Below are 24,949 nucleotides of genomic sequence, written 5' to 3' on the forward strand. Positions count from 1 at the left end.
TACCTCACGTTACAACATGTTCATACTCTTTTGTTCAAGAGTATTCAACAGTCAACTTGTATTACACTTCTATTCAACAGTCAACTTGTATTACACTTCTATTCAACAGTCAAGTTAAAACTGTTTTGTAAAATGATGTGGTTATTTGTAATTTGAAAATTTCGTATTACTTATTAAGTTACTAATTCCAAATTTTTTTTGGTGCTCTAGGTTTCCGTTTGAGTTAGCCCACTACAAAATACAAATATGCCAAAAGCCTTGGACCCATTTTGGGAGTATGGGAGCCCTGATGGTGGGACAAATCGTGCATATCTTACATGCAAATTGTGTGGGGACAAGATGACATGTGGGATTACACGACTGAAATACCATCTTGCTAGACTCAGTGGACATGATGTTGGGCTTTGTACAGTTTCTAGTCCGGAGCTTATACAAAAAGCTCTTGAGGCAATTGAAGAAAAGGACAGAAAGAAGGAAGAGGCAGAAAGAAACAAAGCTGAACGTGCAGGTAGATCTTTCGGGATATCTTCTCCTGATTTTGGTGTTGAGGGTAGTGGGCCTAGTGGCCCTAGTGGGAGGGGCTCCACAACTGGCACACCATCACATACTACTGCTAGTGTGAGTGCGAGGTCATCATTTTTTGTTCCACGAACAGGCGCTGGAGCACAACCTGGCATAAAATCGCTTGTTAAAAAAAAGGAGAAGCAAGAAGCAGATAGAGTCATGGGGAGGTGTATTTTTTGGAGCGACTTACCTCTCAGCATCACGAAAACCGATCCATTTTGGCAGCCAATGTGTGATGCTATTGCTATTGTGGGCCCAGGGTACAAAAGTGCCACATATGAGGAGTTGCGGGGGCCAATTCTTCAAGCAGAAAAACAGGACATCAACTCTAGATTGGCGGAGTTGAAAAAGACATGGGAAGTCACTGGATGCACAGTGATGTCTGATGGTTGGACAGATAGGAAGGGTAGGACCCTTCTAAATTTCTTGGTACATTGTCCTAAAGGTACCATGTTTATTAAATCGTTGGATGCATCAGAACATATCAAAGATGCAGCAACGATATGTGAGTTGTTAGATGGGTTCATTCGGGAGATTGGTGTGCAGAATGTGGTGCAAGTCATAACAGACAATGCAGCTAATTATGTGTCTGCCGGCAGAATGCTTATGGAGAGGCATCCCACATTGTTCTGGACTCCATGTGCAGCGCATTGTCTTGATTTGTTGCTTGAGGATATGGGGAAACTCTCCTTCATCAAGGAGGCAGTTGATATGGCTAGGAGCATCCCCAAGTTTATTTATAACCATGCTTTTGTTCTTAGCCTTATGAGGAGGTTCACTAGAAACAAGGAGTTGCGGCGTCCTGCCATCACACGTTTTGCCACAACCTTTATTACTCTTCAGTCTTTGCTTCGATGTCAGTTCGAGTTGAAGCAAATGTTTGTGTCTGATGATTGGCGTAATTGTAGATACAACAGGAGACCTGATGGGAAAGCCATTGCAAAAATGGTGTACTCTGAGACATTTTGGCATGGAGTAGAAGAAGCATGTGCAGTTAGCGAACCTATAGTAAAGGTTCTTAGATTGGTGGATGGAGAGAAGCCTGCAATGCCTTATTTGTATGAGGGCAAGGATAGGGCCAAGGAGGCCATTCGTTCCTATTATGAAAACAAGGGTTCTGCTGGCCTTGATAGGCAGATGATGTTATGGGATGTGATTGATAGTCGGTGGACAGGGATGCTTCATCGACCCATTCATGCAGCAGCACTCTTCCTCAACCCCGCATTTTCATACAAATGCAACTTTGATTTTGATGGCGAGGTGATGGAAGGGCTCCATTCCTGTATTCAGAGGATGGTACCTGATCCTGAGCTTCGTAGCAAAATCAATCGCGAGGTACAGTGTTATCAGGATTGTGTTGGCCTATTTGGCTTTGATGATGCCATTAGGGAAAGGGCCCTCTTCATGCCACGTAAGTGACAAGTCATCACTCATTAGAAATTAGAAATTTGAATTTAATTATAATTTATGTTTTAACTTTTAAGTTTTTGAATTTTTTATTTCATTATTTTGTTGTAGATATTTGGTGGCGAAGCTATGGTGCAAGGGCACCAAATTTGCAAAAATTGGCTATACGAATCTTGAGTCAAACATGTAGCTCTTCAGGGTGTGAGCGCAATTGGAGTGTATTTGAGAAAATACACGCCAAAAAGCGCAACAGGTATAACTTTGAACTCAAGCCTTCAGTTGAGCAATTACACTTATTGTAATTTTTAATTTTTAATTTATGACCTTCAAGTGTCAAGAGTCAAGAGTCAAGACTCATTACTTTTTTTGACACTCTTACAGGTTGGAGTTCGCACGCCTCAACGATTTGGTGTATGTGCATTACAACATCCGACTTCGAGTGAGGCAAATAGAATCACCAATGGATCCAGATGCCATTTCTTTAGACAATATTGATGTATTGTCTCCGTGGAGGGTGGAGTCTGAGGAGCCCATATTGGAGGAGTCACCTTCATGGTTAGAGCCCGTGGCAGATGATCCATTAGAGCAGGGGCAGCAAGAGGAGGACTCGGAGTCAGAGGAGCAGCAGCACTTTGAGGAGGAGCAGGAGGAGCAGGAGGAGGAGGACGTTGCGGGAGCATCAACATCAACACCATCTGCTATAGATATAGGAGAGCATAGCTCCATGCCTAGCACTCATTATTTGACATTAGGTGTAGAGGCAGGGTCAGGGCCTTCTACTACTAGGGGCAGGCCTGGCAAACAGCCCATCATGTTTTCCCGTAAAAGGGGGAGAGGGCAATAGATAGATAGCTGCTAGTTTTATTTGTTATGCTACATGTAACTCATGATGATGAGATACTTTTATATATGTGATGTTATTTTGTATTGGTTCTCCACATTTGAGTCCTTGAATGGACAATTATCAGGGATCAGCAGGATTTGGTATCGCCTTTGATATATCATTTCTATTTGACATCATATATATCAGCGTTTTCTTCATATTTATGTGCCAATGTGTTTATTTCATGTTGTTATTGCTTTATATGTTTAAAAATCTGAAAAAAATGAATATATTATGCATTTTTTATGCTTGCCGATATTTGTCGATATTTTGCCGATATTTTCCCCGATATTGCCGATAAGATATTTTTTGGACCCTCGCCGATATTTCCCGATACCGATATTATCAACACTGCTAAAATGGGCCTCCTAAGGAAATTATAAAATAATAGTGGAAATAATAAAATAAGATTAGATTACATCATCAAATTTTAGAGGGAAAAAAAGGAAAACTAATTTTTCAACTCGTATTTTCAACTTATCTCCTTATGGGTTTACTCAAATTTCGACCGGGAATGCTTGTTAGATGCATAATTTGATTCCTTATCCAAGGAGTACCCATGTTGCATATTTTCAATGGACCTTGCTATACGAAAAATGAGAAATACATGAAAAAATGTGATTGCAATCACGTTTTTTCATGTAGTTCTCATTTTTCGTATAGAAGGGTGCATCGAAAGTATGCAACATGGGTACTCCTTGGATGAGGAATAAAATTCTACATCTAACGAGTGTTCCCACTCAAAATTTGAGTAAAAACTCAGGGAGATAAGTTGAAAATACAAGTTGAAAATTTAATTTTATTATTTTATTAGCTTTTAATCTTTTTACTTTTTTACCCCAAAAAGGGTGAATCATCCCCCATGGTTGACATCATCATCTTGAATCATATTGGTTTTTAAAAATTTTATTTTGGTTGTACATTTTTCTTAGGAGGCCCATTTTAGAACTCAAAAGTTCTCTAATGAAGATTAACTTGAAAACGTTGGAAGTCCTTCGGGAGTGAGCTTAGATCCAATGTAATAATGCTGAGAAAACATTATACGAGAGAATTCTAATTTGACCTATTTAAGAGATCTCATCAGGATTTCGAGACTTTGACATAACCATCAACTAAAATTGAAGTGCCCCGACTTCCTAAAAGGTCCCTTAACGTTCAAATGTTGAATGATTGAATTTTGAGGGCATAGTCAGATTAGCATTTTTGTGAATACAAATATCATCAATTGTTTCAAAAGAATCATTTTTCATCAGATGGCCGCTTTTAGAATCAATAATTTCATCAGATGTATCCACATACCAAATAGATTACCCAAATTGTAAGAGAAGTTTGCAATGATTACCACATCATCTTCTCCATCATGGGAAAGCTTATCACCTTGCGTGAACTTCAAATTTAATTCATCAGAATGAAAATTAGAAGAACCTTATATATTAGTTGATTCACCATACAAATTTCGACACAAGGGCTGGTGAGTTGGGGAAGACATTCCTGTGAGAAATTCTTATATGATTAGATTGAATTCGAGATCAAAGCTTTGAAAATTGAAGTCTCGTGAAAAAAAAAAGATCATCCAATGTACTTGGGAATTCATAACCATATATAGTAATGGAGTCATCATTTTCAGGGTGATGGTTGTCCAAGGCTTCATTTTGGTTAAGGAATTCAATCTCACTTGATTGAACACCGAGATGTTGAGATTTTTGATTAGCAAAGAATGCAAAAACATCATATTGACATAGAGGAATTTGAAAAAGAGAGGCGATATTAAAGGAGTATTCATTCTTTTGAAGCTCTACCAGTGAAATGTTACCATGTTGTACTTGATTACCATGTGAACCAATATATTGAGAATCAAGAGTATCTGGAGTAATTACTAGTGTAGTAGATTGATTATGTGAATCGTGGTATAGGGTGTCATGAGGTGTAAATGAGAGAGGATAAAAGGTATCTCTAGAATAAGAAATACTTTCAATCATATCAGATTCTAGATTTAAATTATCCACATCAATGTCATTTGGAGAGATTAACGGATCAATCTTCAGCCAAGGCTCCATGGATTTATCAAAAAAATCAAATTTCTTCTTGATAGGATCCTGATCACGAGAAGGATATGAAGGTAGGATAAATGGATCAAGTTATCAACAATTCGATATTCCCAACTCCAACATCAGCAAAAGAGACCAATTTATTTGGTAATGAAGGATGGGGGAGGGGGGAAGGAACAAAAGGGAATGTAGATTCCTCCTTTGAAATTTTAAGTGTCTCGAGACTAGATAAGCTAGGAGACTTGCAAAATATTCAGATTTAGATGGTTCCATATCAATCCAAACTAATTAATGAAAATTTTCTTTTATAAAATCCCAATCCACATCTTTGTCAGAAAATTCATAGCAAAGGTGAAGCAACTGAGACAAAAAAATCCTCTAATGCTTGATCGGATTTCATTCTAAGCTAATTAATCTTGTAATACACATTTCGATAATCATACTTGTCAAATGCTTGGTGAATATCCTTGAAGAGTTGTTCAAATGAATGAATAGAAGCTTATGGTAAGGTATGACACCATAGTTTAACTCGACCTTTAAGTGTGAGAGTGTGTTATGAAACCAGCGCACAAAAAGATAGAAAAGAGAGATCAACGCCTTAGAATTCATCCTCTTCGAGGGGGCACCTCCTTTACATTACACAAATGAACAATTCTTGGATGATTCAAATGACAAAACCTCCTTTCTATATATAGGAGTCTAAGGAGTCACAATATAACCCAGCAGACGTAACAATAATAATATAAAGCCACAAAAATAACAATAGAGGGATTCTATGGGGCACAGTGATAACAATATGAGGACAATAGGGGCACAACAATATTAATAAGGGATACAACTACAATAGTAATGGGGTAATCACTAGTATTATATTGACCCAACATGCTCCTCTCCTTCAAAAAAGTGTTGTCCTCAATGCTTGAGTAGTTCTGGATGCTTCTATATAAAATTTTCATCCCCCCATGTGGAATCTTCAGCAGATAAGTTCTTCCACTTGATAAGATACTCCGAAATTGATCGATTTCGTAACTGTTGAGTTCTTGTTTCTGTGATTGCTTCTGGTTCCAATATAATTTTTCCTTCCTCATCAAGTTCTGGCAATATTGTTTGAACTGGGAGCTTGTCGCCTATAACCTTGTTTAAACATGAAACATGGAAAACTGGGTGCAATCGAGAAGCTGAAGGAAGCTCCAATTTGTATGCCATAGTACCAATCTTTTGCAACACCTTGTACGGACCATAATACTTTGGTGATAATTTATTATTCTTCTTAGCTTGCTTGAGGGACATTTTGTTATATGGTTGTAGCCGTAGTAATACGCAATCACCTACATCAAAACTTCTTTTGCTGCAATGCTGATCTGCCTGTTGTTTCATTCTATTCTGTGCCAACACGAGGTTATCTTTTAAGAGTTGGAGGACTTGTTGTTGATGTTCGATGTGATGTTCCACTGCTTGAACCTTAGAATTTTCTCTTAAATATGATGTGATGGATGGTGGTTGATATCTATAAAGTGCCATAAATGTGGTCATTTTTGTTGTTGTATGGAAGGAAGTGTTATACCACCATTTAGCCAGAGGCAACCATTTGACCCATTGTGTCTGTTTATTAGATACAAAGCAACGAAGATATCCTTCCAAACATTTGTTTACTATCTCAGTTTGCCCATCAGATTGAGGATGATAAGATGAGCTATGAGCTAACTGAATACCAAGACAAGAAAATAATTCTGTCCAAAAATTTCCAGTGAAAATGGGATCTCTGTCACTTACAATAATCTTTGGGTTTCCATGTAGCTTTTGAATTGTTTCCATAAATGCAGTAGAAACTGTAGTGGCTTTAAATGGATGTGATAATGCACAAAAGTGTGCATACTTGGTAAGTTTGTCAACTACCACCATGATGACACTCTTTCCCTCAAACTTGGGTAAACCTGTGATAAAATTCATTGAAACCTCCTCCCAATGTTGGCTTGGAATGGATAAAGGTTGTAATAGACCCGGTGTCTTAATTGTTTCAACTTTATTTTGTTGGCAAACCAAACATTCCGCCACAAAATTTTGAATCTCTGATTTAAGGCCCTCCCAAAAAAATTCCTTCTTAACCCTGTGGTAAGTTTTTAAAAATCCTGAGTGCCCTCCTAAGGGAGAAGTGTGCAATTCTATAAGAATCTTTTGTTTTAGCTGGGAATTCTTACATAGGTATAAACGATCTTTGTACCATAACGAATCATTTTGCCAGCTAAATGTATCAGAAGTACTGGAGTCTTGTTGTAACTTTTGAATAAGTGCCCACATTTCTTCGTCATTCTTCCATTCCTCCCTTGCTTCCTTTATCCAATCTGGTTGGATAATAGAAATGGCTCACAACAATTCTTCCACATCCTCATCCTTTCTTGAGAGTGCATCTACCACCACATTTTGCTTCCCTTTTTTGTAGATGATTTCAAAGTCATAACCCAACATCTTTGTGACCCACTTTTGTTGCTTTTTAGAGGATAATCTTTGTTCTAAAAAGTATTTAAGGCTATCATGATCCATTTTTACCTTGAAGTGTCTTCCCATTAGGTAGGGTTGCCATTTCTTAAGTGCATGGAGTATTGCCAACATTTCCTTCTCATAAATAGCTTTGTGTAAAAACTTTCCCTTGATTGGACAACTTTCAAAAGCAATGGGTCTTTCCTCTTGCATTAAAACAACACCAATTCCATTTCCTGAAGCATCACATTCCAAAATAAAGGTTTTTGTGAAGTCTGGTGTAGCTAAGACCAGTGCTTGGGACATTGCCTCTTTAAGATGCTCAAAGGCCTTTGTTGCCTCTGGAGTCCATGAAAATGCATCTTTCTTCAATAATGTTGTTAGAGGTGCTGCTATTCTCCCATAATTCTTAACAAACTTGCGATAATACCCTGTCAACCTGAGAAATCCTCGCATATGCTTTATGGATGTGCAAATTTTCTATTCCTTAATGGTTTTAATTTTGCTAGGGTCTACCTTAACTCCTTCAAGAGATACAATATGACCCAGATATTCCACCTCTTGTACTCCAAAGAAACATTTGGATCTTTTTTCATATAATTGTTTCTCCTCCAATAGTTGTAGCACCCTCTCAACATGTTCAACATGATCCTTCCAAGACTTGCTGTAGATTAGTATATCATCAAAAAATACTAACACAAATTTTCTAAGGAATGGTTTGAAAATGGAATTCATCAAACCTTGAAATGTTGAAGGTGCATTGGTAAGGCCAAAAGGCATGACCAAAAATTCATAATGACCCTCATGAGTTCTAAATGCTGTTTTCGGAATGTCTTCAGTATTCATTCTGATTTGATGATATCCTGAACGAAGATCCAACTTGGTGAAGTAAATTGATCTATGCAATTCATCCAGTAATTCATCAGTGACAGGAATGGGAAACTTATCTTTAATAGTGAGTTTGTTGAGCTCCCTATAATCCGGACACATGCACCATGAACCATCCTTCTTGTGCACCAATACTACTGGAGCAGAGAAAGAACTTTGACTTGGTTGAATTATACCAGCCTCTAGCATTTCTGCAACCATACGTTCAATTTCATTCTCTTGGGCATAGGGATATCTGTACGGCCTCACGTTTGGAGGAACACTTCCTGGAATCAAATGAATAGCATGATCATGATCTCGAATAGGTGGGAGACCTTTTGGAGTCTCAAATACCTTGGAATGATTGTCCAAGACTTTTTGGAGATCTGGAGAAATAGATGATTCCAATGTGGAAACATCTAGCGAACATAATTGTACAATTACACCTATTTGTTCATTTTTTAGAAGCTTTGTCATACCGTTAGAGCTGATTAGCTTTCCCGGTTTCCCTGCAATACCCCTTAATTCAACTTCCTTTCTTTCCATAGAAAATTTCATGAAAAGTCCTTGAAAATTAAAAGCTATTGTACCCAAGGATTGTAGCCATTGGACTCCTAGTACAACATCAACACCTCCCATTGGAATGGAAAGCATTGGGCTAGTCAATACATATTCTCCCATGGATAGCTTGATATTATGGCACTTTCCAGAGTAATTTATTGTTCCTCCATTTGCAATCATCACTTGACACTCTGGTGCTGGATATAAGAAGCAATTCAATTCTTTTGCTACCTTACAATGAATAAAATTGTGGATACTTCCTGAATCAATCAACACTATTACCTTTTTCTTCTTGATTTGTCCTTATATCTTGATGGTTTGAGGAGTGGTAATTCCCGCCAATGCATTACAAGATATGGTCGGATTCATTTCTTCTTTATCTAGGCTTTGTTCCTGAAGTATATCCTCTTCTTTTGACCTTTTTTGCTCATTTTCTTCTTCCTCTTCACAATCTATGTAGAATAATTTCTTCTCAGCACACTTATGACCTTTAGTGTATTTGCTATCACAACTGTAACAAAGCCCTTTTGCTCTTTTTTCTTCCAATTTTTGTGGTTTCAACCTTATAGGTTGTGGAAGACTAAGGGCAACAACACTTCCATCTTTATAGTTGTGAGTGGTATGCTTCATAGTTGCCATAATTTTGCTTTCCATTTTTCTTGCTAACCTGAATGCCTTCTCTAATGAATCAGGTTCCCGAACGCGAACATCGTGTTGGATATTATCCTTTAAAGTCCCTATGAACACATCAATCCTATGCTCCTCTGGAATATTTTTTACCCTTATGTTCAATTTTTGGAACTCCTCAATGTGCTCCATTATTGGAGCCTTTTGTTTGAGACTTATCAATTGACTAAAAAAAAGTGTTGCTCTTTGTATCTTCATAATGTGCTGTCAATTCTTCCATAAAAATTGCCCAAGTGATAATTTGTTTACGAGAGCAAACCCATTGATACCATACAAACTGATTTGGTTCCAAATATAAAGTTGCAATACGTACCTTTTGTGTGTTTTGCACATTATTGAGATCGAAAAATTGCTCGATCTGTAATATCCATGTTGCGGGATCCTTGCCATCAAACTTCCTCATATCAATTTTTGGAATATGGTGGGTGTTTGATCCAACATTAGAGTCTATGGAATCATGATTAACATTTCTTTTGTTCTCATCATGAGTTTCCTTTACTACCCTTTCACCATTAGTGACCATTTCTTGTAGCAACTTATTCATATTTTTCTTCAATTCTTCCATCTTATCATCCATGCCATCAATTTTAGCGTCCCTGCCATTCATCTTAGCTTCCATGCCATCCATCTTAGCTTCTACGCCTTTCTTTAAACCATCCATCTTAGTTTCTACAAGTTTATTTAAACTATCCATCTTAGCTTCTACATCTTTCCTTAAACCATCCATCTTAGATTCTGTTGCTTTTTGTGCAAGTGACACTTGTTGCACTTGGTCTCGTAATTTTGATATATCATGTTACATTTCTTCCTCTTCTTCATGAGTCATGCTAGAGCTTTCAGGTTTCTTACTAGGTGTTTGCATTTTCTTTCCTCGGGGCATCAATTATTGATTCAAACTAATTTTTCAAACCAGACTTATGCAAAAATTTAAAAAAACTACACACCATTTTTCACTTTGTAGAAGCTTGATATTGAATCTGATGTATCTCTGTAATTTCAGAACATCTAGTTTTGAAATTGCGACCTGTAGTAGCCCTCTGTGTCTTATTTCCAATGCCACCCGTCTAATCCAAATTGGATTCTCCAAGGAAGAGTTATGCACAATCTCCCAAGATGACTTGATTATAGACTAGTTCAGTATAGCAAACTTGTACGACGTGCCACGAGCCACTGTTTTGACCTTTGGCTCTGAAAAATATATACAAGAAACTAAAGTTTGTCCTCTTTTTGTAACTTCTTATGAAATTTCAATCCGATGCTCAGAGAGAAAGTTATGACGATTTTCCCCAGGTCACTTGTTTGGAATGTAATTCAGGAGTTTGCAAAAAGACCAACTTCCTCAGATCATATCTCCACAAATATAGCGCGAAAATCTCTAAAATTCAGACTCAAGATTCAACGTGATTTCTTCTCAAATGGGTTTTTTTTTTTTATATTTTGAAACGTCGCAGAAAAAAGTTATAGCGAAAATGCCACGATGATTTGTTTGGAGCAGCGAAACCCTAGAATCCAAAGCTCTGATACCAAATGTTATGAAACCAGCTCACAAAAAGATAGAAAAGAGAGATCAACGCCTTAGAATTCAACCTCTTCGAGGGGGAAACCTCCTTTACATTACACAAATGAACAATTCTTGGATGATTCAAATGAAAAAACCTCCTTTCTATATATAGGAGTCTAAGGAGTCACAATATAACCCAGCTGACCTAACAATAATAATATAAAACCACAAAAATAACAATAGAGGGATTCTATGGGGCACAGTAATAACAATATGGGGACAATAGGGGCACAGCAATATTAATAAGGGATACAACTGCAATAGTAATGGGGTAATCACTAGTATTATAGGAACCCAACAGAGTGAATAATTTACAAGCACCATCTTCACAATTCACTTTATGAACATCACAAAAATCAAGAAATTGAAGTGTATGCTTAGCTATAGATGTTTCACCCTGGCCATTGAACTTCAAATGTGACAAGTCATGAATTAGTTCCATGAGGACTTTGAGATTTTCTCTATCAGAGAAGCATCTCGAGATTATGATTTAGGAAGAAGTCATTTAATATGAGAAATTCAAAACAAACTTCGTGAGCTCAGCTTGTCAACTCGCCCTTCTTTTAATTCCAATTGTTGATGGTGGTGGAAATTCTTCAACAAAGGTGGTCTCCTCGGTATGAAGTCCCAGCTAAACCTCACGCCGTTTGGAGTAAGAGCCGCATCTAGATAATAGGCCCAATCACTATTATTCTCAGGGATTTGCCTTGATTGCAATTAGCAACATAAGGTATTATGCAAAAAATATTTGAAACAAACAAGTTGACAGTGTGAGGCATACAATCACAATGTATATGAAGTACTTTCATGTTTGGGAAAACAGAGAGTGAGCCTCTAGAAGAAAGTAATAATACGATCCTAAAAGAGACACACAAGAGCATGGAAAGATTCGTTGATTAAATGGAAAAGTAGTTCACGAGATAAAAATGATGATAACAATGCACATTGAACGTGATGCATACTAAAGCCAAAAAAATAGTTCATTTTCATTAGTATGTGTTAACATAAAAATACACTGCAAATAATGAAGGAATAATCTTACAACCATTCATGTCATATGCATTAAAGTGCACTGGCTCAAGGAGCTGCATATATTAAGTGAATGTCCCAAAATAGATGATTACAATGATGCCACACTAGGCCCAATAGTGGAACATTAAATCACCACTCGCTCCTCCAAAGAAAAATATTCTCTCCTATACCAAGCTAGAGAAGCCAAGGTGAAAAGTCAAAAGTCTTCTTGCTTGAGCTATGAGGGTGTAGTTATAACAAATGAGGTGACTCTCCTCCTCCCATGTGACTCATGACCTCCCTCATGACTCTTGAGATCCTACTATGACTTTTCGAATTCCTATGTGAGATTTAATCATTTACATTACATAAGAATTTTATAGTGAATTTTCACATTCCATGCCTGACCCTTGGATTTCCAACATTTCACATTTTCTCAATTTTTGGAAATTACATAATTACATTCCACAAATGATGTGGAAAAATACATTAACACATATGTCTTTTGTGGAGACACTTTGAGAAGCCATGACTTGATGATAGTGACATAAGACTTCATAGTGCATAAAGGCCAAGCTCTTCTCTTTGTTATTGTGTCTTCAATTATTCATGATAGATCTTTGATTGTACTCCATCTTCACCCTCCAAAGGTTCTGGATTAGTGTTGGAACCTTCCAAGTCAACATGACTTGTCATCTCTCTATCACGGTCAAAGATTCCTTCATACCCCTTATGATGGTTCTTCTTTCTGCTCCTTCTTTGTAAGTGATCTCTTGTAGCCTCTCCTTGATGACTTCCTCAAACATCACCTTTCCGTGTTGAAATGATGATGCCTGTGGACGAATTTCATTCATTACAAGATAACATCAGTTTGCAAATCATCTATTCTACCTTTGCCTCCTCATGGAAATTACTGACTGTGATGTGCCAGTGTAAGGACGGAGAGGGAAAGGCTCCCTTGGGTGTAATGCACAATATCGGGAGGTAAGACATGGGAGGTTGTGCACTAAAAATGGGAATTGTGCTAGAGCAAGAGGAATATACAAGCATGTGTGTGAATTACTAGAGACAAACACTGGAGGCTTGAGTGTTGAAACTTCCCAAGAGGGAGCGAGAGACAATGTTTTTCACAGTTCTCTATTGCAAGGGTCTGGGGATGCCTCATTGCTGACTGGAACTACACAATGTGCAACGTAGGAGACGATTGACAGAGCTTCTACGCAGTGGGAAAATACAAGAGGTAACGATTGAGACACTGCTCACTGTGACTGCACAATGCACAATGCTTAGGGAAGAGGAGGCAGGGATTGTGCAGTTGAGCTTCACAAGGACTGAGGGATGATCTCGCTGTCCAGTAGAATCGTGTAGTGTACAAGAGGAGATAAGAGAAGATGGAATTGTGCAGTGAGGGGTTTCAGTTGGCAGGAGTGGCAAGATTAGGCACTGTAACTGCACAATACGCAGTGATTGACAGACGGGCTCAGTGAATTGTGTAGTTCTTTTCAGTGATTATCAGAAGAGGCTCCACTGTCTAGTAGAACTGCACAATGCACAATGAAGGTATACAAGAGTCAACTTTAGGCAGAGTGAGAAAGTGTAACTAGTAAATACTTGAGAGACTATGCTTCAGGATTATATAATGTGCTCATGAAGGAGATTGTCCTTAGGATGGCGCAGTGCACGTTTGTAAGAGGTAAGGGATGCATCCTTGCTAGTGAAGAATGTGCAATGCACTCATCGAGAAGCTGGCAATTTAGGTATGCAAAGTGTAAATATAAGGGAAAGCCCAAAAATGACTAACTGTTGGATCACTGGAACAAGAGAGTAACATGATATAAACCATTCGAGTAAATTTCAGCCTAAAAGTGGTTTCCTAAGGAAAAATAATAAAATAATAGTTAAAATAATAAAATAAGAGTTATGAATTTTTGAGGGAAAAGAGGAAAAATAATTTTTTAATTGTATTATTGGCTTATCTCCTTATAGGTTTACTCAAATTTTTAGTGTAGAAACTCGTTGGATGCAAAATTAAATTCCACATCCAACAAGTACCAATTATGCATACTTTTGACAAGACCCACATTGATAAAAATTGAGGATACATTGAAATTGGAGATCCCACGAAACTAGGATTGAGGATGAACCTACATTTAAGGTGAGTGAACAAAATCACGATCAAAGCCCTTCCTTATTCCAGGTCACCCAATAATCCATGCCCTGGGTGCCCAAGAAAAATTATCATAAGCATCTGATTGCACAATGAAAATCATACCTTTTGGGTTGGATTTCGCACCTTCTAACATATTATCTCTATAGATCAACGGTGGGACATGTGATTGATGCAAGGAGAAGAGGTCAAATGGCACAATATATCAGTTACATTGATGGCTATCTGGGGGCTCCCAGTGGAAGAGATAACTAGGAAATGTTTTTTCCCATGGGGTCACGCAATTTTGGTGGGTAACAGGCTACATGCAATTGCAAAAGAAATTATACAAGGCTAAAAGGATGGCCTTTTCAAATAAATATGTTCAATACCCCAACCCTAGAATATGAAGTTCCATAAGGCTAAGGTGGTTAGTTGGTATATCAACTTCATGTGGGTGAAACTTTTACACACAATGTTTGTTTGGGTTCATAGTAGCCATCTGGAAGAACTATCCAAGGATTATAAATCTTCGCTGGGGCTAGGCCATGCCATGGAAACCACTATCTCCTTGAATCACCAAAAAACATCATTTAGGGCCTCAAAACTATTATTTTTTGGTAGCATCGGAAGTGATCTAGCCTTGAAAATTTGTGGAGACACTAAGGCACATGAGTTCTAAAGAAACCAAAAACGGTTTGGTGAAATTCCACCAGGATTGTATTTTATTAAAATAATTAATATTTTTAATGGAGTTCCTAAGTCTAAACTTAGGGAAATTAAAATATTAATGGGTATTAATCAAAATATGGGTGAGAATGATCTATAAGGCGGATTAAGTCATGTTTTAATCTTAGTTGTTGAGTAGAGGCTTAATATTGGCCGTTGAAGACTCAACAGGAAAAGTATAAAATGGAGGCTTAGGGTTTGTTTGGAAATGCACACAAAGAGATTGAGTAAATCGATTTTCTGAGGTGAGAAGTTATAAGGAGGAAAATCGATTGGGGAGATCTTACAGCTGAGGGGCAGAGAAAATCCAGGAGGACTTTTCGGAAAATATGGAACAAAGAGGCGGAGAGATATTATAGAGAGGCACCGCAGTAGCTGGGAGAGCTGACGTAGAAAAGATGCCTATCACGCAGAATCCAGAACTATTGAAATATTTGAAACTACTGAGAACTTCTGAAACAACCATGAGAGTTGACGCAGAGGCAACACAACAGCTAGGATAGCTGATGCAGAAAAGTTGCCTGTCATGGAGAATCCAGAACTATCGGCACTACCGAAACTACTGCAAATTGTCGTAACAGCTGGGAGAGATGACACAAGAGGGAAGAGAAGGTGACGTAGGATTTACGAAGAGCCAATGTAAAAATAGTCAGGGTTAGCCAGTCCTATGCTGGATCATCCGAAATTCTGCCAGGTGACGTTAGGTAAAACTCACTCAGATTTTCCCCCAGTATTTTCTTTGTAAAGGATTGCTAGATGAACATCCTTGATTTGTATTCAGAATTTCTCCTACATAATAATAAACCCTTAGAGTTGCTACACCTGTTTTCTCGCATTAGGTTTTTCCGGGGACTATTGTGTCCAAAAATAAGTGTGTCCTATGTATCTTGTTTTTCGCTCTGTTTTCTATTTCATGAGATCAAATATTTAATTAGTTTAGGCTACAAAAGTAATTTTATTCAGTATTCAGAAGAATAACTTGGTTAATGTATATTAAAAATCAAGTAGGTGAAGTGTCATGCGGAAAGAGTCGACAGTGCGGACACAACCGACCTCCCTAGAAGCAAGAGCTTTCTAGTGACAAACAAAACAAATAAATCCTACTTTTCTCTAAACATGCATTGCAAATACAAGTAATCAGGGGATCTTTAACATACCTTTAGTCCAACGCTTTGTAGTAGTCCAGCCTCGCCGATCCGGATGAGCTCCTCCTTCTCTTCGAAACCTGCATTCACTAACAAGCCAAAAGATTAAATAGCACCTGATAAACTCATAAAACAATACATATGCATCATACAGACCAAGGAGTATATGAAACAAACCATGAATAACAATCTGTTGAGAAAAATAAGTTCATTTGCATTAAAAGGTAACAAAAGGAACCATTACAACCTGAGCCTTGGTGTTGTGCAAGTCCCTCCTAGGGTCCAGCAAGAGTTTTCCTTTACTTTGATCAGCTCACCCACTCTCAAATAAGGCTAGGAAAGGATGGGAATCTCTCCTCTCAAGCTTTACAAGGGAGTCCTAATTCCAGCAGCATCTACCCTTAGGAATGTTCAGCTTTTCAACCTCTCCTCCTTCTGGCCCAATGCCTGTATTTATAGTACTCTAGAGGAAGTTAATCAGGTCCACCATCAATGGGATAAGCCCCTCTTTGGGTGGGTTAGCTCCCCTCTTGATGGGATAAGTTCCTCTTTGGTAGGGATACATGAACCATCTGGAGGCATTTGATACACGTCAAACAAACTTCTAGAATGCTCTAGAAATGACCACAAGTAACTTTTTTGGAGTGAAACTTGCGCCTTTTGACCTTTACAGGAGTACGCACCCATTGCTTTATAGACAGAGCGTACAAGTACGTAGGTATTGTGAACTTGGGGTGCGTACACGCAGGTAAGGCTAAGAGAAACTGCGTACCCAGAGATATATAGATTTTTAATGACTTTCTCTCTTTCTTGGAGTTTGACATGGAGAGCAGAGGTATGAGGCTTGCCAAGGAGGATAGTATGACAGTTGATGGAGCCATACTAACTGCAAATAGTCATGGTGACAAATTTTAGTGTAACATGAAGTAAATTTAGATTTGCGACAGTAGGGGTTCCTTCAGAGTGTAGGAATTTTCATATGGTATCAGAGGATTGATTTTGAAACAGCAAGAGCAGATCTAGTGCTAAGCAGTGAGGCTGAAAGCTGCACTTGGCAGCAATTCAAATCCCCTTGAAGGGATTGCACAATCCTTATTGGGAAGTAGATCCAAGGAAGTCACTCTCTAAGTGAAATGATAGTGTGGTACGATTTATAGTTCATGAGTTTGAACAGGCATAGGGAGTGACGTAGAGCCTCAACACAGTGCTTGAAGGGCGCAGTTTTTGTCGGGTCAAATTCCACTAGAAAAGAATGAAGATACGTAGAAGGGGAATTTTCTCCTTAGAGAACTTTCTGCTAGAAAGTTTGAATTTCTCACTTGCTGAGAAGCTGAGCAGTGACTTGAGGAGTCATTTGACATTTGGTAGTGATGGCAGTAGCATCTCTAGGAGGGAGGTGGAAAGATTTAGAGTTGTAGTTCGAAAGAGGTAAAGATGGGCAGGATCTTTGAGGAGTCATTTCCTTGCTGTGGGAGCCTAAAATTCCACAGTAGCAAGATGGACTTAGTGTCAAATGATGCAGTGGAGTTTTTGGAGGACAGGTGCAATAGTTGTGGACCAGAGACTGATCAACGGGGATAAAGGTTGGAAGTAGTGCAAATGGCACATTGCAGAAGTCATTAGCAGCGCAGAAGATTTAGAGGTCAACAATAGTCAGATTCCAAAATTCATTGGATTATGCTGAATACAGTTAAGTTCTACTAATTTTGGATGTTTTTAAGTTGCTTCTCTCAACAACTGAGTTAGAGTACAAATGTAGTGTTAGCAGTGGCAGTGCTAGCAGCGTAACAAATGCAACGATTGAGAGGGAGGTGTAGTACATATACAACAGTGGTAGTGGCAGTGTCATGGGTAGCAGTACAATTGGTGGGCTACAGTATTGTAGCAATAATGCTACAACTCCTGGAGCTTCCTTCTTTAGTTTTATCAACCCGGTAGTTCGTAACAAACTTGGAAGCGACGGTGCTGTATGCACAAGTACTAGCTCTTGCTGCAGCTGTCACTTGGTCAGCTGGCACAAGTCCGCTAGGGGCTCAAGCCAACTTCTATGAGCTCTTAGAAGAAGCTTTTTAACTGATGGACGAAAGCTAACTCAAAGGAAGCTAATCTACTTGCAGAAAGGAACTGAAAGCCAACAAGAAACGCGAACCCTAGCAAACCCTAATTCTACCAGCTAGTCCTACTGATGCAAAGATGGGAATGCAAACTGCTGAAAGAGATGCCATTACTTCTATGAAGGTAAAATGCATGTGTCTAGACTACCTCTATCTGAAGAAAGCATTTTTTTGTATTTTTGTTTCAGTTATTAGAATTATCATGCATGTGCTTTTAACTAGCTTCTACTGTGCAGAGGTGGATCAAGGAGGAGAAATGCTTGGAAAAGGTTGGGAAGGTTCAGAGAGGGTCTAAGGGGTTCCTAACACCCTTCCAGAGAGTTTCACAAAGTTTGGCTACCAAAAACCGAGTTTATGAGCTTCTACAGGAAGTCTGCAAGGGTTCTACAGGATGTTTCAGAATTTCTACAGGATGTTCAGTAATTCCTACAGGATGTTCTACGATTGGATTTTGGATGATGGGTGAGTAGAAGAGGCTACATGGATGGGTAGGGAGGTAGGAGAGGGGTTTGGAATGACTTAGTGACAGAGAGATGAGATGATGAGGTGGTGTGCAAAGCTAGGTTGTCTTAGAGAGGGCAGAGGAAATGGAAGGCCGAAAAGGTAGGATAACGTGGGCAGTAGAATAGTTGAGAGACAAGGGGTCTAATTGGGAGATGAGCAGTTGGCCTGGGCAAGGCTTAAAAGGACGAGAGAGTGAGGGAGTAGCACTGCACAGTGTAAACTGAACCAAATCATCCACGTCCTGCACATAACCAAAATATTACTAACCTATTCTAACTGTTTAATGAAACCAATGAACAGCAACGTTATTTCTAAAGAAAACCATGTATGGTACTGAAGCAAAGAAACATTCCAAGAGGTCTGAGCGCATGGACAACTACTACAAACGAGAATATTGCACCAAAGATTGCATGAGTACCTAAACCAATGTTTTTGGTGGGTAACACTGTCTGCAATTCCAGCCCCTAGAAAGAGGTGAAAATGAGAGTGCAGGCAACCCGTTTTTTGAGCTTTTATCAGTTCTAATCTCTTTACTCTATTCTAAACATCTGGAGCAACGCTATCTGCTAACAATGACCTACTTAACCATACCAAGAAATCTAACTCAACAAACTGCGTTTCAAATGCATGTAAAGAAAACCATAATGCTGAAAGAAAAGATAACACTACAGAAGGAGGCCTTAGGCTCTCAGGTTGGGCCCAACCCCGAGAGCTATGGCTCCTTTTAAAAACTCAGAACTGAGATCAAATCTGACTGCTTCCCATTAAAAAATAATAATCATAAGTCAAAAAGTATGCCAATGATGTCTACAAAAGAACAAAACCAAGTTAACAGCTCGTAGTGCAGAATGTGCAACAATGTTTCAAAAGTCCTTTTCGAAGGCTGAAGCCTTATCATTTATACATCACGAGGCCCCAAGCTGGCCTCCTAAATCAGTGGGACTTGGCTGACCAAACTAGGAGTGAACAGCTGCTTCCTCAAAATCCGTTTGGCTGCCTTCTAGATCCGGTTGTGGTGGCTGTTGGAGCTCGGAGTTGGGGGTGAAGATCCCGAGGAAGGCCATTTAATGTTGTGGACAACCCTCTTACGAATCCTCAACCCCATCTTGGCTGTCTCCTGGCCCTTATCTGCTCGGTTTTGTTCCAATCATGTGTCAAAAAACCTTAAATGAGCACGTGTTAGCCACCTAGGAATAGTGACTGCCTTTATTCGTACAAATGAGATAAACATACTAAAAAATGATGCATAAGTTATGAAAAATGAAGGATTGAGCAAAGGTAGTTAGGCCAAATGAGCCCAAAATGTTACCAAATTTGGGGCTCATCATCACCCCCCAGCTAAAATGATTGCTCATCCCTGAGCAACTAATCCAGCTCCTCGTCCTTCATTGCTTTCACCGCCACCCTCACATCCCAGGCTTCTGAAGTAGTCTCCTCCTCACTGGCATGGAACCCAGCCTTCCTTTCCACCTCTTCCCACTGCTTATGTTCTTCTTTTTCTGTGCTGCCTTCCATCAATCCTAACAGCAAAGGTGGGCTTAGCTTGAGGCCAATCCAGCTGGCTTGGAGGTTTTGTATGGACTTCTTGTAGAGGGGCACCCGTGCTAGAGCTTCCCTCATTCGAGTTGGAGTGTGATATTCTCTGATTTTAAGGCTGTGGGACAATGTGTTCCATCGGCGGGTGCAAGCATGAACACAGTTCTCCCCTAATAGTCGCTCCATATCCTCGAAATGTGCTATAGCCTGGGCCTGCTGATCCATGTATTTCAATAACGTTTGAGGGTTGGTGGCTAAGTGTTGGTGGGCCGATATCAATGCAGTGGGATCCCCTGGCTCTGCTCTAATCAGCAGTGGCTCATGTAACTCTCGGTTCATGACCTCTTTGACTTCCGCTGCTCTCTTCTCTTCATGGTTCAACCATGAGGCAAATGCCATCAACTGCATATCTCCTACAGCTGTGTTGGGATCCCATGAAGTCACATTAGGAAGGGCCAAATTATGGAGATAGAACTCCGATAGTTTGGCCTTGTCCTCTGATGAACTGCTATTGCATAACTCTCTGAACTGCTGGGGGTCTTGGATTTGGGAGATAACCCTCTGAGAATTGCTCCTCCGGCAGAAAGAACTCCTTTTTAGCCTTCTGGCCTAATTTCCTCTCCTCCTTATCCCACGGTACCCCCATTGGGAGGTCAGTGACTCTGCTGATGAACTGTGGGGTGAGTCTGAGATTCAAACCCCTGAAATTGACGACGGCCAGCGTTTTTGATTTTGGCTTCAGAGCTCGCAGGAATTCCTCTGCCACCTCATCATCATAACCTTGAAGCTTGTCGCAGAACGACAACCATCGTGCACGAGAGAACAGTTCTACCACCTCAGGGTTTTCTCGTAGCTTCTTTGAGTCTGTCGGTTCCTTCCTAATGAACCCACCCGGCATGGTGAAAGTTTGCTGTGTTAGCCGGAGGTGGCTGGCGCGTATCAAAAGACGGCCTTTGGGATTTCTTTGGGCAGAGCACAGAATTATGCCTCTGTCAAGCACACAGTGCGTGAATTCTCGGCTATCTACAGGTGAGCCTTGACAGGGCCTTAATTACGAACCAAATCCTGTAGAAAACCCCGCATATACTACGACGACAATTTTCATGCAAAAGGAAGACGACGCTTGCAATTTTATGCTCAAACTGTAGTTTTACATTTTTGAGGACGTCGACTTCGCCACCCTTCAAACCAATTGCATGGGAGGAACAGGTTCAGGCTTACCTTTTCCAATTCGCCACCTTTGACGTGAACAGATCGATTTCCTCCGTAGCGGCGAGCTTCCTGTAGCGCAGCTTCCTGTAGAAGTCGCGCGCCGGTTCCGGAGAGCACGTCAGTGGTTCTGCGCCTTCTGTGCAACCACCAGACGTTTTAACAAGCCGAGGACTTGGAGTAACGAGCTTCAGAGAAATTCGGACGCTTACTCGACTGCAAAACGGCTGATGATAAATGAGTGGAGTGACGATCTAGCCGGTGGATTTGAATCCCTGCGGAATTCGTGGCGCGGGGGTGAGCTGTCCCTGTCGGACCGTTGGACGACGTCACCTATTCATTTCACTGCAAGTCTCCCTGACCGCCGCATCATTCCCTGCAGATCTGCCGCCGCCATTTCTGTTAAAACGCCGCTTCTCCCCGACTGGACGCTTCTCACGTGTCCATTACCCGTTTTGCTTGCCACGACCAACACTTTCCAAATCCGACGAGACCATCGGACTGGTCGTGGTGGCCAGTTGAATGGCTACCCGACTGCTCAACCCATTCATTTCCACCCTCACAAACATTTTAGAGTATTATTCATGTAATTTGACGAAAAAAGGGTGAGGCACTTACTTGAGCGGCTGCGACGTTATTTTCAGGTTTCAGGACGAGGGCGATGAATTAGCTTACTGCTGCTTCACGCATAGGCACGGGGGTTCCTCCTTGCAGACTACTGCTGATTACGAAGCTTGTTACTTGGCTGCGGATGGTGCATGTGCCCGCTCTATGTGTTGTAGGCGCCTTGATGGTGTACGCTCTAGCTGGATGAACAGCTACGGGATTCCTGTAGGATGTCCTGTAGCAGTTTTTCCTCCTCGGGTGCATGCCGAAACGGTGGAGACGGTGGCATCACGGTCACGGTCGCAGGGCCCTCGGATGGCTTTGATAAGTAGTGCATGGTGTCTCTGCATCCTTTATTCCATTTGAGAATCGCTTCGTCTGATAATTCAATGTTCTGATTTGACTGTGCAAGTATTTCCATTGCATGGCAACTGGGGTGGTAGAAGGAGGCGACAGCAGTGGGTGATGGAGGAAAACATTAGCTTGCATGCCTCCGTGTCGGCCTCGGGCTTCAGATCTTCCCACACAGTCGGTCCTGGGCCGTCCTGGGATTCTACAGGAAGTTTCCTGTAGAAATACAGAACTTCCTGTAGAAAGTCCTGTAGCTTCCTGTAGAAGGCTAAACTGTGATCAAATCATGCCCAGACCTTGGAAGAGATGAGTGTTTCTGGAGGGAGTGCTGGTGAGGTCCTCTGGTAGCATAGTAGGGACACTTGTCTTTGAGTTGAGGGACCTCTTCTCCTGCATGGAACACCTGCAACCTGCATGAATTATCAAATCTTGAACCTGTTTTCCTTGTTTCTTTGTTTGTTTTTTCTTTTTTTCTCTTTTTTTTTTTTTGAAAGACAGCAGGGGCGCCTCCATGAGGTTTTCACCCTTACCATCTTCCTTGAGCGCCTCAGAGAGGTTTTCACCCAAGGGTCTTTTTTCACAAATTTTCAGAAGACAGCAGGGACGCCCCGATGAGGTTTTCACCCCTACCATCTGCCTTGGGAGCCTCAGAAAGGTTTTCACCCAAGGATCTTTATTATTATTATTTTTTTTTTTTGAGATCTTCAGGGTGTGCCCAAAACAGAGGCAGAACCCTTCTCTATGACCAGCACTGATTTTTCCACAGTTTTGATGAATTCTTGCCTTGAAAGAGGTTTTCTGTAGATCTTTAGTCGATGCCCATTGACAAGCATGGGGATGGCCTCCTAATCAATGGTCCGAATAAGAACAGACCCATTGTCATTACATTTTTCCACTGCATACGGTCCCAGTCATCTGGTTCTCAGCTTCCCCTTGAAATCCTTATGCCTGGAATCATGCAACAGTGCCCAATCTCCCGGCTGATATTGCTTGTCATTGAGGTGTTGGTCATGCCACACCTTCCTCTGAAGTTGGACCACTTCTGAGTGGAGAAGGGCCTGCATTCGGTGCTCGTCCAATCCATTCAGCTGCAATAACCTTTCTTGTTGGGCATGGCTGAGATCCAGGTCCAGCTGAGCTGCCATCCTCAAGGTGTTGTACTCGAACTCAATTGACAGCAAAGCTCTCTTCCCATAGACCAACTCATAAGGTGTGAAGCCGGTTGTGGTCTTCCAAGTGGTGTTGTAAGCCCACGTGGCCTCAACTAGGCGATCTGCCCAATCTTTTCTACTGCTGCTCACCACCTTAGTCAAGATCCCTTCCAATGCTCTATTGGTGACTTCCACCTGCCCATTCGCTTGAGGATGATAGGGGGTGGAAGTCCTATGCTTGATTTTGTGATGAGCGAGTAGGTCTTCAATTAAGTTGGAGGTGAACTGGCTTCCTTGATCGGTGACTAGCTCTCTTGGGTAGCCAAATTTGTAGAAGATGTTTTCTCTTAAGAACTCAGCCACCTTTTCTTCTGTCGCTGCTTTGATTGCCTTGGTTTCTGCCCACTTTGTCAGGTAGTCTGTGCACACGATGATGTAAGACCTCTGCCTCGAAGAAGGATTGATTGGACCCACAAAATCCATACCCCACTTCTCAAATGGCTCAAGAGTCACTTGAGGTTGGAGAGGCATTTCGTCCCTTGGAGTCGGTTTCCCCATCCTTTGGCATCGGTCACATTGGCTGATATACCTTCTGACATCTTGATGAAGCGTGGGCCAATAGTAGCCTGCCTGTAGGATTTTGAAGGCAGTCCTTTTGGCTGCAAAATGTCCTCCACAAGGCCCGTCATGACAGGTTAGGAGGATATCAAAGACTTCCTCCTCCCTTACACAACACCTTAAGATCTGATCAGGGCCAAGCTTGAACAGGTTGCCCCCGATCCAAGTGAATGAGGCACTCTTCCTCACGATCCTGCTCTTCTCCCTTGAGGATAGGTGCGGAGGGAACTGTGCTGAGACAAGGTAGTTTGCTATATCAGCAAACCATGGAGAGAGTACTGAGATAGCAAACAGATGTTCATCTGGCATCTGGTCATCCACTGTTCCATCCTCACCTGCAGGTAAATCCAATCTAGACAAAAAGTTAGCAACAACATTTTCTTTACCTGGCTTGTCAACAATAGTCAAATCAAACTGCTGCAACAAAAGTAACCATCTAATAATACGAGCATTCACATCCGGTTTATTCATTAAATATCTAATTGCAGCATGATCAGTATGTACAAATGTTTGATATCCAGTGATATAATGTCGAAATTTGTTCAGTGCGTGGACCACGACCAAGAATTCTTTCTCAGTTACAGTGTAATTCAGTTCTGCCTTGGATAAGTTTTTGCTGACAAAGTATATGGCGTATGGAAGTTTTTGTTCAACTTGTCCTAAGGCTGCCCCTATGGCTTTGTTCGAGGCATCAGTGTGGATGTGGAAAGTTAGGGCCCAGTTTGGACCTCTCAAGATTGGGGCAGACACCAACTTGTCCTTTAATTCATTCA

The 24,949-nt window shown here is 40.6% G+C and overlaps 2 protein-coding genes across 2 annotated transcripts in view; both read left to right on the forward strand.

Moving 5' to 3' along the window:
• LOC149212070 (agamous-like MADS-box protein AGL19) overlaps positions 1–24,949 on the forward strand; it is a 244,178-nt gene that overhangs the window by 14,567 nt on the left and 204,662 nt on the right. The gene's annotated exons all lie outside the window — the stretch shown is intronic.
• Positions 1,828–24,949, forward strand: part of LOC149212071 (uncharacterized) — an 84,145-nt gene continuing 61,023 nt past the window's right edge. Inside the window, exons 1-3 of the mRNA XM_089393105.1 lie at positions 1,828–1,975; positions 2,083–2,224; positions 2,353–2,472. Coding sequence (XP_089249231.1) covers positions 1,828–1,975; positions 2,083–2,224; positions 2,353–2,472 — 410 coding nt within the window. The remainder of the gene's footprint in view (positions 1,976–2,082; positions 2,225–2,352; positions 2,473–24,949) is intronic.

This window comes from Pinus tabuliformis, chromosome 1_1 (assembly GCF_031772625.1).
Source record: "Pinus tabuliformis cultivar Carrire ecotype Pingquan chromosome 1_1, CPIR1, whole genome shotgun sequence".
Lineage (NCBI taxonomy): Eukaryota > Viridiplantae > Streptophyta > Pinopsida > Pinales > Pinaceae > Pinus > Pinus tabuliformis.